General features: G+C 43.2%; 1 protein-coding gene across 1 annotated transcript in view; it reads left to right on the top strand.

Moving 5' to 3' along the window:
• KPNA2 (karyopherin subunit alpha 2) overlaps positions 1-3713 on the top strand; it is a 39895-nt gene extending 36182 nt beyond the window's left edge. Inside the window, exon 11 of the mRNA XM_081576841.1 lies at positions 3504-3713. Coding sequence (XP_081432967.1) covers positions 3504-3599 — 96 coding nt within the window. The 3' untranslated portion in view covers positions 3600-3713. The remainder of the gene's footprint in view (positions 1-3503) is intronic.
• The last annotated feature ends 8484 nt before the right edge of the window (positions 3714-12197 follow it).

Below are 12197 nucleotides of genomic sequence, written 5' to 3'. Positions count from 1 at the left end.
GGAACATCTGAAGTTTCAGAGTAGAAGTTCTAAATATGTCTTCTGGGCAATGGTCAACCAGCATATGTGTTTCGTTTGGTCCTCACTTAATTTAAGAAGTTTAAAATTAGTTCACAACATGAAAAAAATCAGGAGCTCATCATAAAAGTCTGGATTTTGGCTTCTCTTGAAAAATCAGATGAGGCAATAAATGGTCTACATTCTCCCCTGGCAGCAAGTGGCTGGAGCTGAGTAGTGACTTTCCCTTTGGACGTGGTGCACGTACTCCATTTCATTCTACTCCTCACCACTCCCTACTGCTCACAACCCTCAACCTCAGTCACTTGTATTTGCCTGGATTTTATGGTTGGTCTAGTTTCTGCTCTACAGCAACGTGAATCAGTTATACATACACATACATCTGTTTCAGATTCTGTTCCCATATAGGTCATTACATAGTGTTGAATAGAGTTCCTTGTGCTATACAGTAGGTGCTTATTAATTACATGTTATATATGATAGCTCAATTGGTAAATAATCCACCTGCAATGCAGGAGACCCTGGTTCAACTCCTGGGTTGGGAAGATCTGCTGGAGAAGGGATAGGCTACCCACTCCAGTATTCTTGGGCTTCCCTTATAGCTCAGCTGGCAAAGAATCCACCTGCAATGCAGGAGACCCTGGTTCGATCCCTGGGTTGGGAAGATCCCCTGGAAAAGGGAAAGGCTACCCACTCTAGTATTCTGGCCTGGAGAATTTCATGGACTGTATAGTCAATGGCGTCACAAAGAGTCGGACACGACTGATCGACTTTCAGTTTCACTTATAGTGGTAGGTATATGTCAATACCAGTCTCCCAGTTTATTCTCCTACCCTGCTTTCCCCTGGGCAACCATAAGTTTGTCTTCTACATCTGTGACTATTTCTGATTTGTAAATAGGCTCATTTGTACTGTTTTTATACTTTTTTTTCTGGTTGTGCCTCATGACACGTGGAAATCCCCAACTGGGGATCAAACCTGTGCCCCCTGCCATGGAAGTGGACCACTGGAGCACCAGAGAAACCCATGTATCATTTTTTAAAAATTCCACATATAAGCAACATCATATGATATTTGTCTTTCTCTGCCTGACTTACTTCACTCAATATGACAATCTCTAGGTCCATCCTGCCTGACTTCTGAAGGCATTTAAGTCCACAACCCCTTACAGTTCATTTACTCACTCAACAAATGCTCACTGAGCTCCTACTCCTACTCAGGCCAAGTTCTATTGGAGGCTCCTAGATCATCAGCACACATACTAATGATTCTGGAACCGTATGGTTAGTCCCCAGTAAACCCTGCTGATGAGAGCATTGAAGTGGGGGCTTCTAGCTCAGCCTGGAGGGAGCTGATGAGGCATACTGCAGGAGACACACATACCTTTAAAGAGCCAGTCACCTTCTAAGTGAGGTTTGTGGAGGAAAGCTGCTCCCTTTACTCTGGGACCCCTGAAGCTGGTCTGAGCCACCTGCCTATCTGGACTCGTCCTGTAGTTTACTCTTCAATGGCTTCATCTCTCTGCTAATTCTTTCTCTCTTTTTTGGTCACACCCCATGGCTTGTGAGATCTTAGCTCCCCAACCAGGGATTGAACCCCAGGCCCCAGCAGTGAGAGTACAGCATCCTAACCACTGGACTGCCAGGAAATTCCCAATTCTCACCACCTCTTCATGAAGTAGGATTTTCTGCATTTACCTTAGGCCCCGGCTGCAGCTCAGCGGGCTTCCGAGCATGCGAGAAGGAAGCGTAGAGTGCTCAGCTGTGATGCAAGATGACATCAGAGCTGGAATGATCTGTTGTGTGAATGATGGAGGCTCTGTTCTTTGGAGTTCTTTATGGATTAGGAGGTTACTTGAGGCAGGCAGGGGAAAGGGCAAAAGTCTTGGAGTCAGACAGATTTGGTTTAAGCCCTGGTTTTGCCACTTCCCTACTGTGTGATTGTGTGTGGTTACTGACACTCTCTGAGCATCTGTCTCTTCCTGTCTAAAATGGACCAATAGTGTTTATTCACAAAGTTACTGTCAATATCATGTTTAATGTATGGAAGGGCTTCCCAAGTGGCTCAGTGGTAAAGAATCCGCCTGCCAATGCAGGAGATGTGGGTTCGAACTCTGGGTTGGGAAGATCCTCTGGAGAAGGAAATGGCAACCCACTCCAGTATTCTTGCCTGGGAAATCTCACGGACAATGGATCCTGTTGGGCTACAGTCTATAGGGTCTCAAAGAGCTTTGCATGACTGAGCACACACATACAGGCATACACGCACAGAGTGTATGTAAAGCTGCAAGAGCAGTGCTGTGAACATGAGACCGAATAGGTACTCATCATCATCAGAAAAAACAACATACATTCCTTTTTTGGAGGATGTATAATTCTATGACATTTTCTGTGCAGATTCAGTAACTATCATCAAGATCTGAATACAGAACTATCCCATCACCAATAAGAAACTTTTTCATGTTATTCCTTAGTGGTCACACCGTCCCCCCAGCCCTAACCCCTGGCAACCACTGATCTATTTATTCCCTGTCACTGTAATTTTGCCACTTCAAGAATCAAAGAGGATGTAACTTTTTTGAAATGAACACTTTAAAAAAAGCAATCTTACATGGTTTTATTTTTTGGTGGGGAGCCATGCTGCATGGCCTGTGGGATCTTAGTTTCCAAACTAGGGATCAAACCTGTGCCTTCCTGCAGTGGAAGTGTGGAGTCCTGGCCACTGGACCGCCAGGGAATTCCTGAAAAGAGCTATTTTAAAACATAAATCTATAATAGGCAAAAAGGAGCAAAGCCAGCCTTAAGGGCAGGACTTACTCTTTTTTCTCTTTTTCCAACTTCATTGAAGTATTCTTGACAAATTAAAATTGTGTACATTTAAGGTGTGCCTGTGATGATTTGATATATGTAGGCAGCATGAGATGAATACTGCAATCAAGATAAGTACCATAGCAACCATCTCCAGCATTGCACATCTCCAGCATGTACACTTTGGGGATTGGCTTTTTTTCAGTCAGCATAAAGCCCTAAGATGCCCTCAAGTGGTTTCACGTATCAGTAGCTCATTCCTTTTTATTGCTGAGCAGTATTGCATTGTATGACTGGCCCATAACTGGTTTATCCATTCACCTGTTGAAGGACATTTGCTTGTATCCAGTTTTTGACTTGTGATGGTTAATTTTGCGTATGTGTGTGTGATGGTTAATTTTGTGTGTTAATTTGACTGGGCCACATGGTGCTCAGATATTTGGTCAAATTGGATTCTGAGTGTTTCTGGGAGGGTGTTTTGGATAAGTTTAACTAACACATTGATAGGCTCAATAAAGCAGGCTGCTCTCCTTAATGTGGGTGGTCCTATGAACAGAACAAAAAGGCGGATTTTCCCCCAAATAGAGGGAATCCTCCTGTCTGACTGCCCTGAGCTGAGATATCAGTTTTGCCTCCCTTTACACTCAAATTGAAACATCAGCTCTTTCTGGGTTTCAGGCCTTCGGACTCAGAGGAACTACATCATTGGTTTTCTTCTGTCTCCAGCCTGTCAACTCTGAAACTTTGACCTTGTCAGCCTCCATGATCACGTGAGCCAATTCCTTAGGAGAAATCTTTCTCTCTCTTAACCTCTCTCACTACTGGTTCTGTTTCTCTGAAGAATTCTGACTAATACAGGACTATTACAAATAAAACTGCTGTAAACATTGGTATAGAGGACTTTGTATGAACACACATTTTCCTTTCTCTGGGATACATTCCCAGGAGTGCTATTGCTGAATCTTATGGTAAGTATATATTTAACTTTATAAGAAACTGCCAAAGCGTTTCCTAGAATGGCCTTGCCATTTTTACCTTCCCACTGTTCATCATTTTTATTATTTTATGACACTAGTTAAATTAGTTCAATTTGAAATGGGCTGACATTTTGAAGGTTGGCCATGCAGGGACTTTTGCCCACTTGTCTTATAAATCACAGCTATCACATGCATCCTTGTTTTAACTTTCTATTTACTAGCCAAGCACAGAGGTCTGCTGGGTTAGAGATTTGAAATAACAAACCTGGCTGCCTTAGATTTTCTTGGCTGGCACCAGGTCTTGCCAGGCCTTTGAATCAGCTGGGTGCAGGAAAGGGTCACCAGGAAACTCAGGCTGCTGGACCCGACAGGAAGCGTGGGACGAAGCTTACTCTGGGTCTGGCTCGTGGTCAGCCCGGCTGGGGCCTGAGGCTTCCAGGCCAGCTCAGTGTGCACTGTCAGGAAACAGCCCCGGCTCTTTAAGTCACTCCACCCCTGAAAAATAAATTCATAAACAAGGAAGCGCTGAGCTCCTTCCTTTGAGAAATAGCATCTTATAGCCTGGAAAAAAATCCACTTGCAGGGCAGCTATGACCATGCGTCTCTCAGGCTCCATACATTCACAAGTCAGTGACTGTGGCTTTGGGGCTTCTTTTTCTGGAAAAGACTAGTCTGGAGTTGTCTACGGATGCTTTGTACCATGAACTTCTCCCTGCTACCCTCCCTGTGTGCCTCCCCCTGAGTTCACTTGTCCAGAAGTATTTTATTTTTTTACTTTTGGCTGCACCCTGCAGCATGTGGGATCCTAGCTCCCTGACCAGGAATTGAACCTGTGCCCCCTGCAGTGGAAGCGGAGAGTCCCAACCACTGGACCATCAGGGAATTTTTGTCCAGAAGTATTTCTCTTGCCTGTGGTTATGATTGTCTTAGGCTATAATTTTAACATATTGCATTTTGGTACTGATAGAGTCTATCAGACATCACAGCTGTATGAACCTTTACAGTCGTGTATTGTCTTGATGGAGGCTTCCAATAACCATATGACCTAGACAGGTCAACTCAACTCCATTTTATTAGGAATTTCTCAAGACTAGGATTCCGATTGGGCTTCCCTGGTGGTTCAGATGGTAAAGAATCTGTCCCCAGTGCAGGAGACCTGGGGTTCCATCCCTGGGTCAGGAATATCCCCTAGAGGAAGGCATGGCAACCCATTCCAGTATTCTAGCCAGGAAAATTCCATGGACAAAGGAACCAGGAGGGCTACAGTTCATGGGGTTGAAAAGAGACGGACACAACCGAGCGACTGACACTTTCAGGACTGAGATTCACAGCTATTCAGGCATTGGGGGTTTCCAGGTGGCCCTAGTGGTAAAGAACCTGCCTGCCAGTGCAGGAGACAGAAGAGACGCGAGTTCGATCCCTGGTCAGGAAGAACCCCTGGAGCAGGGCATGGCAACCCACTCCACTATTCTTGCCTGGAGAATTCTGTGGACAGAGGAGCCTGGCGGGCTACAGTCCGTGGGGTCGAAAAGAGTCATACACGACTGAAGCAACTTAACACACAAGGCTCTTTCCATAGGTTCCATTGTTAGCAGTGGAGCAAGAAACCAGGCACTCGGGGCTGGTTCAGAATTGTGCCCCTCACACTGAAGCCTGGAGCTTTACACATGGCCCTTGGACCTTGGAATGTGGCTTGTTCTCACTGAGATGCGTGGCAAGAGCAAAATACACACCGGCTCTTGATTTAGTGTGAAAAAAGTAATGAAAGTACAATATGTCATTACTAATTTTTTATATTATTTACAGGCTGAGATGGTATTTTGTATATGCTGGGTTGCACCAATATTTTGTAAAAAATAAGTCTTCCCCCCAGTTGTTTTTTTTTTTAACATGATTACTAGAAATGTAAGATTACACGCGTCTCACATTGTACTTCTACCGGACAGTGCTGCTCTAGACCACATCACAGGCATTTTTTCTTAATAGAGGAGAGTTTTAGACATATGATGTCATTATCTTGTAAAAGCGTATTCACCCCCAGTGTCTGCTTTCTGGACAGCATTTATGAAGATTTTTCCTCACTGTCTTGAAGGTCACCCGCCTTGATAAATGTGGGGGGAAGAGGGTTTGTCTCCAAACCGCTCCACAATGGTTATCCTCTCTTTGGGTTCAGATTTTGTATTTTTAAAATGTATTTATTTATTTTTGGCTGTGCAGGATCTTTGCTGCTGTGTGGGCATTTCTCTCATTGTGGAGAGTGAGGGCTACTCTCCAGCTGTAGCACACTGGCTGCTTGTTGGGGTGGCTTCTTTCGTTGAGGAGCGCGGCCTCTAGGGAGTGCGGGCTTCAATACTTGCAGCACCTGGGCTCAGTAGTTGTGGCTCCTGGGCTCTGAGAGCACAGGGCTTAATAGTTGTGCATGGGCTTAGTTACTCCGTGGCATGTGGGTTCTTCCTGGATTAGGGATCAAACCCATGTCTCCTGCATTGGCAGGCGGATTGTTTACCACCAAGCCGCCAGGGAGCCCCAGATTTTTTTAATTGCAGTAGAATGTGCATAACATGACATTTACCACCTTCATCACTTTTAAGTGTACGATTCATTGGCACTAACTGCATTCACAACATGTACAACCATTGCCACTTATCCATTTCCAGAACTTTCTTGTATTATCTCAGGACAGGGAGCTCTACTCAGTGCTTTGTGGTAACCTAAATGAGAAGAAAAGCCAAAAAAGAGGGGATATATACATGTGTGTGTGCATGTGTGTGTGTGTGTGTGTCTGTAGCAGATCTACTTTGCCATACAGCAGAAACTAATACAGCATTGTAAAGCAACTATACTCTAATAAAATTTGATTTAACTTAAAAAATAATAAAATTTTGAAAGTAGATTAATTAAACTTTGAAGAACTCTGAAGTGTTTTCCAAAGTGGCTGCACTATTTTACATTCTCACTAGCAATGTATGCGGAGAAGGCAATGGCACCCCACTTCAGTACTCTTGCCTGGAAAATCCCATGGATGGAGGAACCTGGTAGGCTGCAGTCCATGGGGTTGCGAAGAGTCGGACACAACTGAGCAACTTCACTTTCACTTTTCACTTTCGTGCATTGGAGAAGGAAATGGCAACCCACTCCAGTATGTTTGCCTGGAGAATCCCAGGGATGGGGGAGCCTGGTGGGCTGCCATCTATGGGGTCACACAGAGTTGGACACGACTGAAGCGACTTAGCAGCAGCAGCAGCAGCAGCAATGTATGAGTGTTCCAGCCTTTCCACATCCTCACCAACACCTCTTATTATCCATCTATTTGACTATAGCCATCTAGTGGGTGTGAAGTGGTATCTCATTGTGGTTTTGATTTGCATTTCCCTAATGACTATTGATGCTGAGTGTATTTTTTCATGTGCTTATTGGCCACTAGTATCTCTTCTTTGGAGAAATGTCTGTTCAGGTCCTTCACACACTTTCCAGTTAGTTTTGTCATTTTATTGTTGAGTTGTAAGAGTTCTTTGTATATTTTGCATTGCAGGCCCTTTTTTGATACATAATTTGCAAATATTTTCTCTCATTCTGTGGGTTTTCTTTTCACTTTCTTGATAGTATCCTTAGAAGCACAAAAATTTTAAATTAAAATAAAATCCAGTTTATCTATTTTTAACGTTATTGCTGTGCTTTCGGTGTCATATCTCAGAAATCATTGTCTAATACAAAGTCACAAAGATTTATGTCTATGTTTTCTCCTAGAAGTGTTAGAGCTTTAGCTGTTACAGTCAACTCTTTGATCCATTTTAAAAAATTTTATAAATGATGTGTGGTAGGAGAGTCATTAGAAAAGACCCTGATGCTGGGAAAGATTGAAGGCAGGAGGAGAAGGGGATGACAGAGGATGAGATGGTTGATGGCATCACCAACTTGATGGATATGAGTTTGAGCAAGCTCTGGGAGTTGGTGATGGACAGGGAAGCCTGGTGTGCTGCAGTCCATGGTGTCGCAAAGAGTCGGACACCACTGAGCGACCGAACTGAACTGAACTGAGGAGATTCAACTTCATTTTTTCGCATGTGAATATCCATTTATAGAAAAGATTAATCTTTCCCTGCATTGGCAAGTGGATTCTTTACCACTGAGCCACCAGGGAAGCCCTCCTTTATCTCTTGTTTTCTTTCTTTTGTACAGAAATTGTTTTATTTTTTTCCAACTTTATCCTATTTGTGTCTTATTTGAGAAGTCTTTTTCTACCCAGTGCTATAAGATAATTCTCTATATTTTTTTCTAAAAGTATTAAAGTTTTGCATTTAGGTCTCCAATCCATCTTGACTTTATTTTTGCATAGTCTGTGAAGTAAGGATCTATTTTCTCCCCTTTAAAAAACTAATTCTTCCAGCTCCACTTCTTTTTTTCAACTTTCAACTTTTCAATTTGTACTGGGGTATAGCCAGTTAGCCAGCACCATGTTTAAGTAATCCAGCCATCTCCTCTTCACTGATTTGTAATGTTCCCTTTGCCAAATATTGTTTTCATGTGATATTGGTTCGTTTCTGGCCTCTCTACTCTGTTCCATTGGTCTCTTTGTTTTTCCCTGCCTGGATACCACTCTATTTTTTAAAAAATTTTTATTGAGGTATAGTTGATTTATAGTGCTGTACTAATTTCAGGAGTATAGCATAGTGAATCTGTTTTACATATACATATATCCACTTTTATTTAGATTCTTTTCCCATATAGGCCATCACAGAGTATTGAGTGGAGTTCCCTGTGCTATAAAGTAGGTTCTTATTTGTTGTTGTTGTTTTTCAGTTACTAAATTGTGTCTGACTCTTTGCGACCTGATGGACTGCAGCATACCAGGCTCCCTTGTCCTTCACTATCTCCCAGAGGCTGCTCAAATTCATGTCCTTATTAGTTATCTATTTTATATATAGTAGTGTGGATATGTCAACCCCAATCTTCCAATTTATCCCTTTTCCTCCAGCTCTTGACTTTTTATTTTGGTAGTGGCTGCGCAGCATGTAGGATCTCAATTCCCCGACCAGGGATCAAACCTGTGTCCTGTGGTGGAAGGGTGGAGTCTTAACCACTGGATCACCAAGGAAGTTTTAGTTTTTTAAGGAACCTCCATACTGTTCTCCAGGGCTTCCCTGGTGGCTCAGATGGTAAAAAAATCCACCTGCAATGCGGGAGACCCGGATTTGATCCTTGGGTTGGGAAGATCCCCTAGAGGAGGGCATGGCAACCCACTTCAGTATTCTTGCCTAGAGAATCCCACGGACAGAGGAGCCTAGTGGGCTACAGTCCACGGGGTCACAAGGAGTCGGATATGACTGAGCAACTAAGCATATACATACTGTTCTTCATAGTAGCTGCATCAATTTACATTCCCATCAACAGTGTAAGAGGGTTCACTTTTTCTCCACACCCTCTCCAGCGTTTGATATTTGTAGGCTTTTTAATGATAGCCGTTCTGACCAGTATGAGGTGATACCTCATTGTAGTTTTGATTTGCATTTCTCTAATAATTAGTAATGTTGAGCAACTTTTCATGTGTCTGTTGGTCATCTGTATGTCTTGTTTGCAGAAATGTCTAATAGGTCTTCTGCCCACTTTTCGATTGGGTTGTACTTTTTTTTTTTGGTCTTTTAAACTTTTTTTATTGAAGTGTAATTGATTTGCAATCTTGTACCAATCTCTACTATACAGAAAAATGGCTCAGTTATACATATATGTGTGTGTGTGTGTGTATTATATATACACATTCTTTCTTTTCCATTCTTTTCCATTATGGTTTATCCCAGGAGATTGGATATGGTTCTTTGTTGTTTTGTTACTGAGTTGTATGAGCTATTTGTATATTTTGGAAATTAAGCCCTGGTCGGTTGCATGTCTTACAGATATTTTCTCCAATTCTGTAGGTTGTCTTTTCATTTCGTTTATGGTTTCTTCTTTGTGCAAAAGCTTATAAGTTTGATTAGGTCCCATTTGTTTATTTTTCCTATTATTTCTATTGCCTTGGGAGACTGACTTAGAAAAACATTGGTACAACTTATGCCAGAGAATGTTTGGCTTATGGTCTCTTGTAGGAGTTTTATGGTGTCATGTCATAAGTCTTTAAGCCATTTTGAGTCTATATTTGTGTACAGTGTGAGGAAGTGTTCTAACTTCATTGATTCACATGCAGCTGTCCAGCTTGCCCAACACCACTTGCTAAAGAAACTGTCTTTTCTCCACTGTATAGTCTTGCCTTCTTTGTCATAGGTTAACTGACCATAGGTATGTGGGTTTATTCCCCAGAAACTTCTTGTCACCAGTTTTCCCATCTTGTACTTACTAAGCCTCTGACCAGTCAGCCAACCCATTAGCCACTGCCCATGAATCAGTGTGGATCCATGTCACAGGTCCCCTTTCATTCCACATAAAGTGGACAAACCGGTTGTTTGGTCTGAAGTTCGGCCCATTGGGAAGGTTTTCCTTCACCACTGTCATTCAGGGCCATGCCTGAGTGGGATGTAGTTGTCATTGACTTCACATAATGCCTGCCTGCATATGAACTCAGCCAGAAACCAGGCCTACTGGTTCTTCTTCCTCCTCTGTTAACCGGTCATAAGGAAATTGCTGTAAGCCCATAGGTGTAGGGTTGAGGGAGAGATGGTGAAACAGCAGGAGCTCCTTGTCATCTGCTCATACAGACACTAGTGCTTTCCAGATCCTCAGACCTGGATCCAGGTACACCAGCACCAACTGCATTTTATGACGGAATATTGGAGTGCTGCTGTGCATGTGACTTGGTGGCCTGTAGTCAGGTGTTGACTCTCAACCTGGGCCCAGAAGCAAACCAGAGTCTGCTTTTCAAGTGGAGAATAGTGACTGGTAGAAGAAGGCAAGACCTTTCTCCAGTCTGTCCCTTCTCCTGTTGGGGCTTGTTGGCGCACCAGAGAATATCTCTGTGGGCCAGAGGCATTTCTGATCCCATTAGGTGTGCTGAGTCATAAGACCCAGAGGCTGACCAGTCTACTGTGTGGCCTGGACTGCTGAAGAGCTTTCTTATTCTACACCCCACCAACGTGGGCAGACTTCAGGTCACCCAGAGCGGCATGCCCACATGTGATACATGCCATCTCTGAAATTCAGAGGTCCACCAGGGTTGCACCTTTTTCTTCATGGTAAGCAACACAAAGTGCATCTCTTACTTTAGAAGGGATCGTCTCACATACCCTAGACTGTGAGAATTTCACAATATGGTAGGTTTTGGAAGGCCGCGGGGTTTATCTTGCACCCTCTGCAATGCGTTGGTTTACTTAGATATCTAAGATGATTAGTACATGTCATGAACCAATGTGATATTTCTTAGGTTATCAAGATTATCACAGCTTTCTGGACTAGATTATGATGAGAGAAAGGAGATCTAAGGGAACCCTAAGGCAGAACAGTCAAGATCATCTCTACTGGCCCCTGCCTCCAATTTTCTTTCCTTTTGGGGATAGGGGAAAAGCATTTTTCTGTTGAGTAGCTATGTGTTGCATATGTACACGCTAAGTTGCTTCAGTTGTATCTGACTCTTTGCAACCCCATGGACTGTAGCCCACCAGGCTCTTCTGTCCATGGGATTCTCCAAGCAAGAATCCTGGAGTGGATCGCCATTTCCTCCTAAAGGGGACCTTCCTGCCCAGGGATCGAACCCATGTCTCCTGCATCTCCTGCACTGGCAGGCGGATTCTTTACCACTAGCACCACTTGGGAAGCCTATGTATTAAAATGCCTAGAATTGTGCCATAGCTGGCACCTGATTATAGCTGGGTCAATCTCCTGACATTCTCCATGACCTCTTGGGGTTTTCCACTATTCAAACAAGTATGTTACGGGGGCTGTCCTTGCATCTTTCAGGTTTTTGATTTGCCATCCTGGTAGGGCACTGGGTGGAGCAACAAAGACAGAAAGAGTCTGAATTCCTGACAGCTAAGGGCTGCTAACAGAAATTTCTCTGTTAGTTTCTTTAAACCACTGTTCTTTTGGTTCTCTGTCACAGCAGCCAAATCCATTTCCTATTTAATATACTATTCAGTATATATTGACTTAATCTTACGATTTAAAGTTGTCTTTTACATGGTGATTATTTTTAACAGTTATAAGCAACGAGAAGCAGTCATGGGTCAAGTGTGGACTCAAAACAGACAGCTCCCAGGCAGTGACTGATAAAGTCTAGAGCTGTATTAAAAGCCTGGACACTGGAGTCAAGACAGCCCTGGGTTCAAATTCAGATTTAGCTAATCCCTGCCTGTGGTCCTGGGGTGAAGAATTTAACTTCATGGGTCTCGGTTCTGTTTGTGCATTTGTATGTTTCGTCTTCTGGGCTTTGTTCTTTTTTTTTGGCCATGCTGCATGGCTTGCAGGGTCTCAG

The sequence above is a fragment of the Giraffa tippelskirchi genome, chromosome 3 (assembly GCF_054371585.1).
Source record: "Giraffa tippelskirchi isolate mGirTip1 chromosome 3, T2T-mGirTip1v1.2.pri, whole genome shotgun sequence".
Classification (NCBI taxonomy): domain Eukaryota; kingdom Metazoa; phylum Chordata; class Mammalia; order Artiodactyla; family Giraffidae; genus Giraffa; species Giraffa tippelskirchi.
The sequence above is the reverse complement of the archived record's forward strand: the minus strand, read 5'-3'. Positions and strand labels throughout refer to the sequence as shown.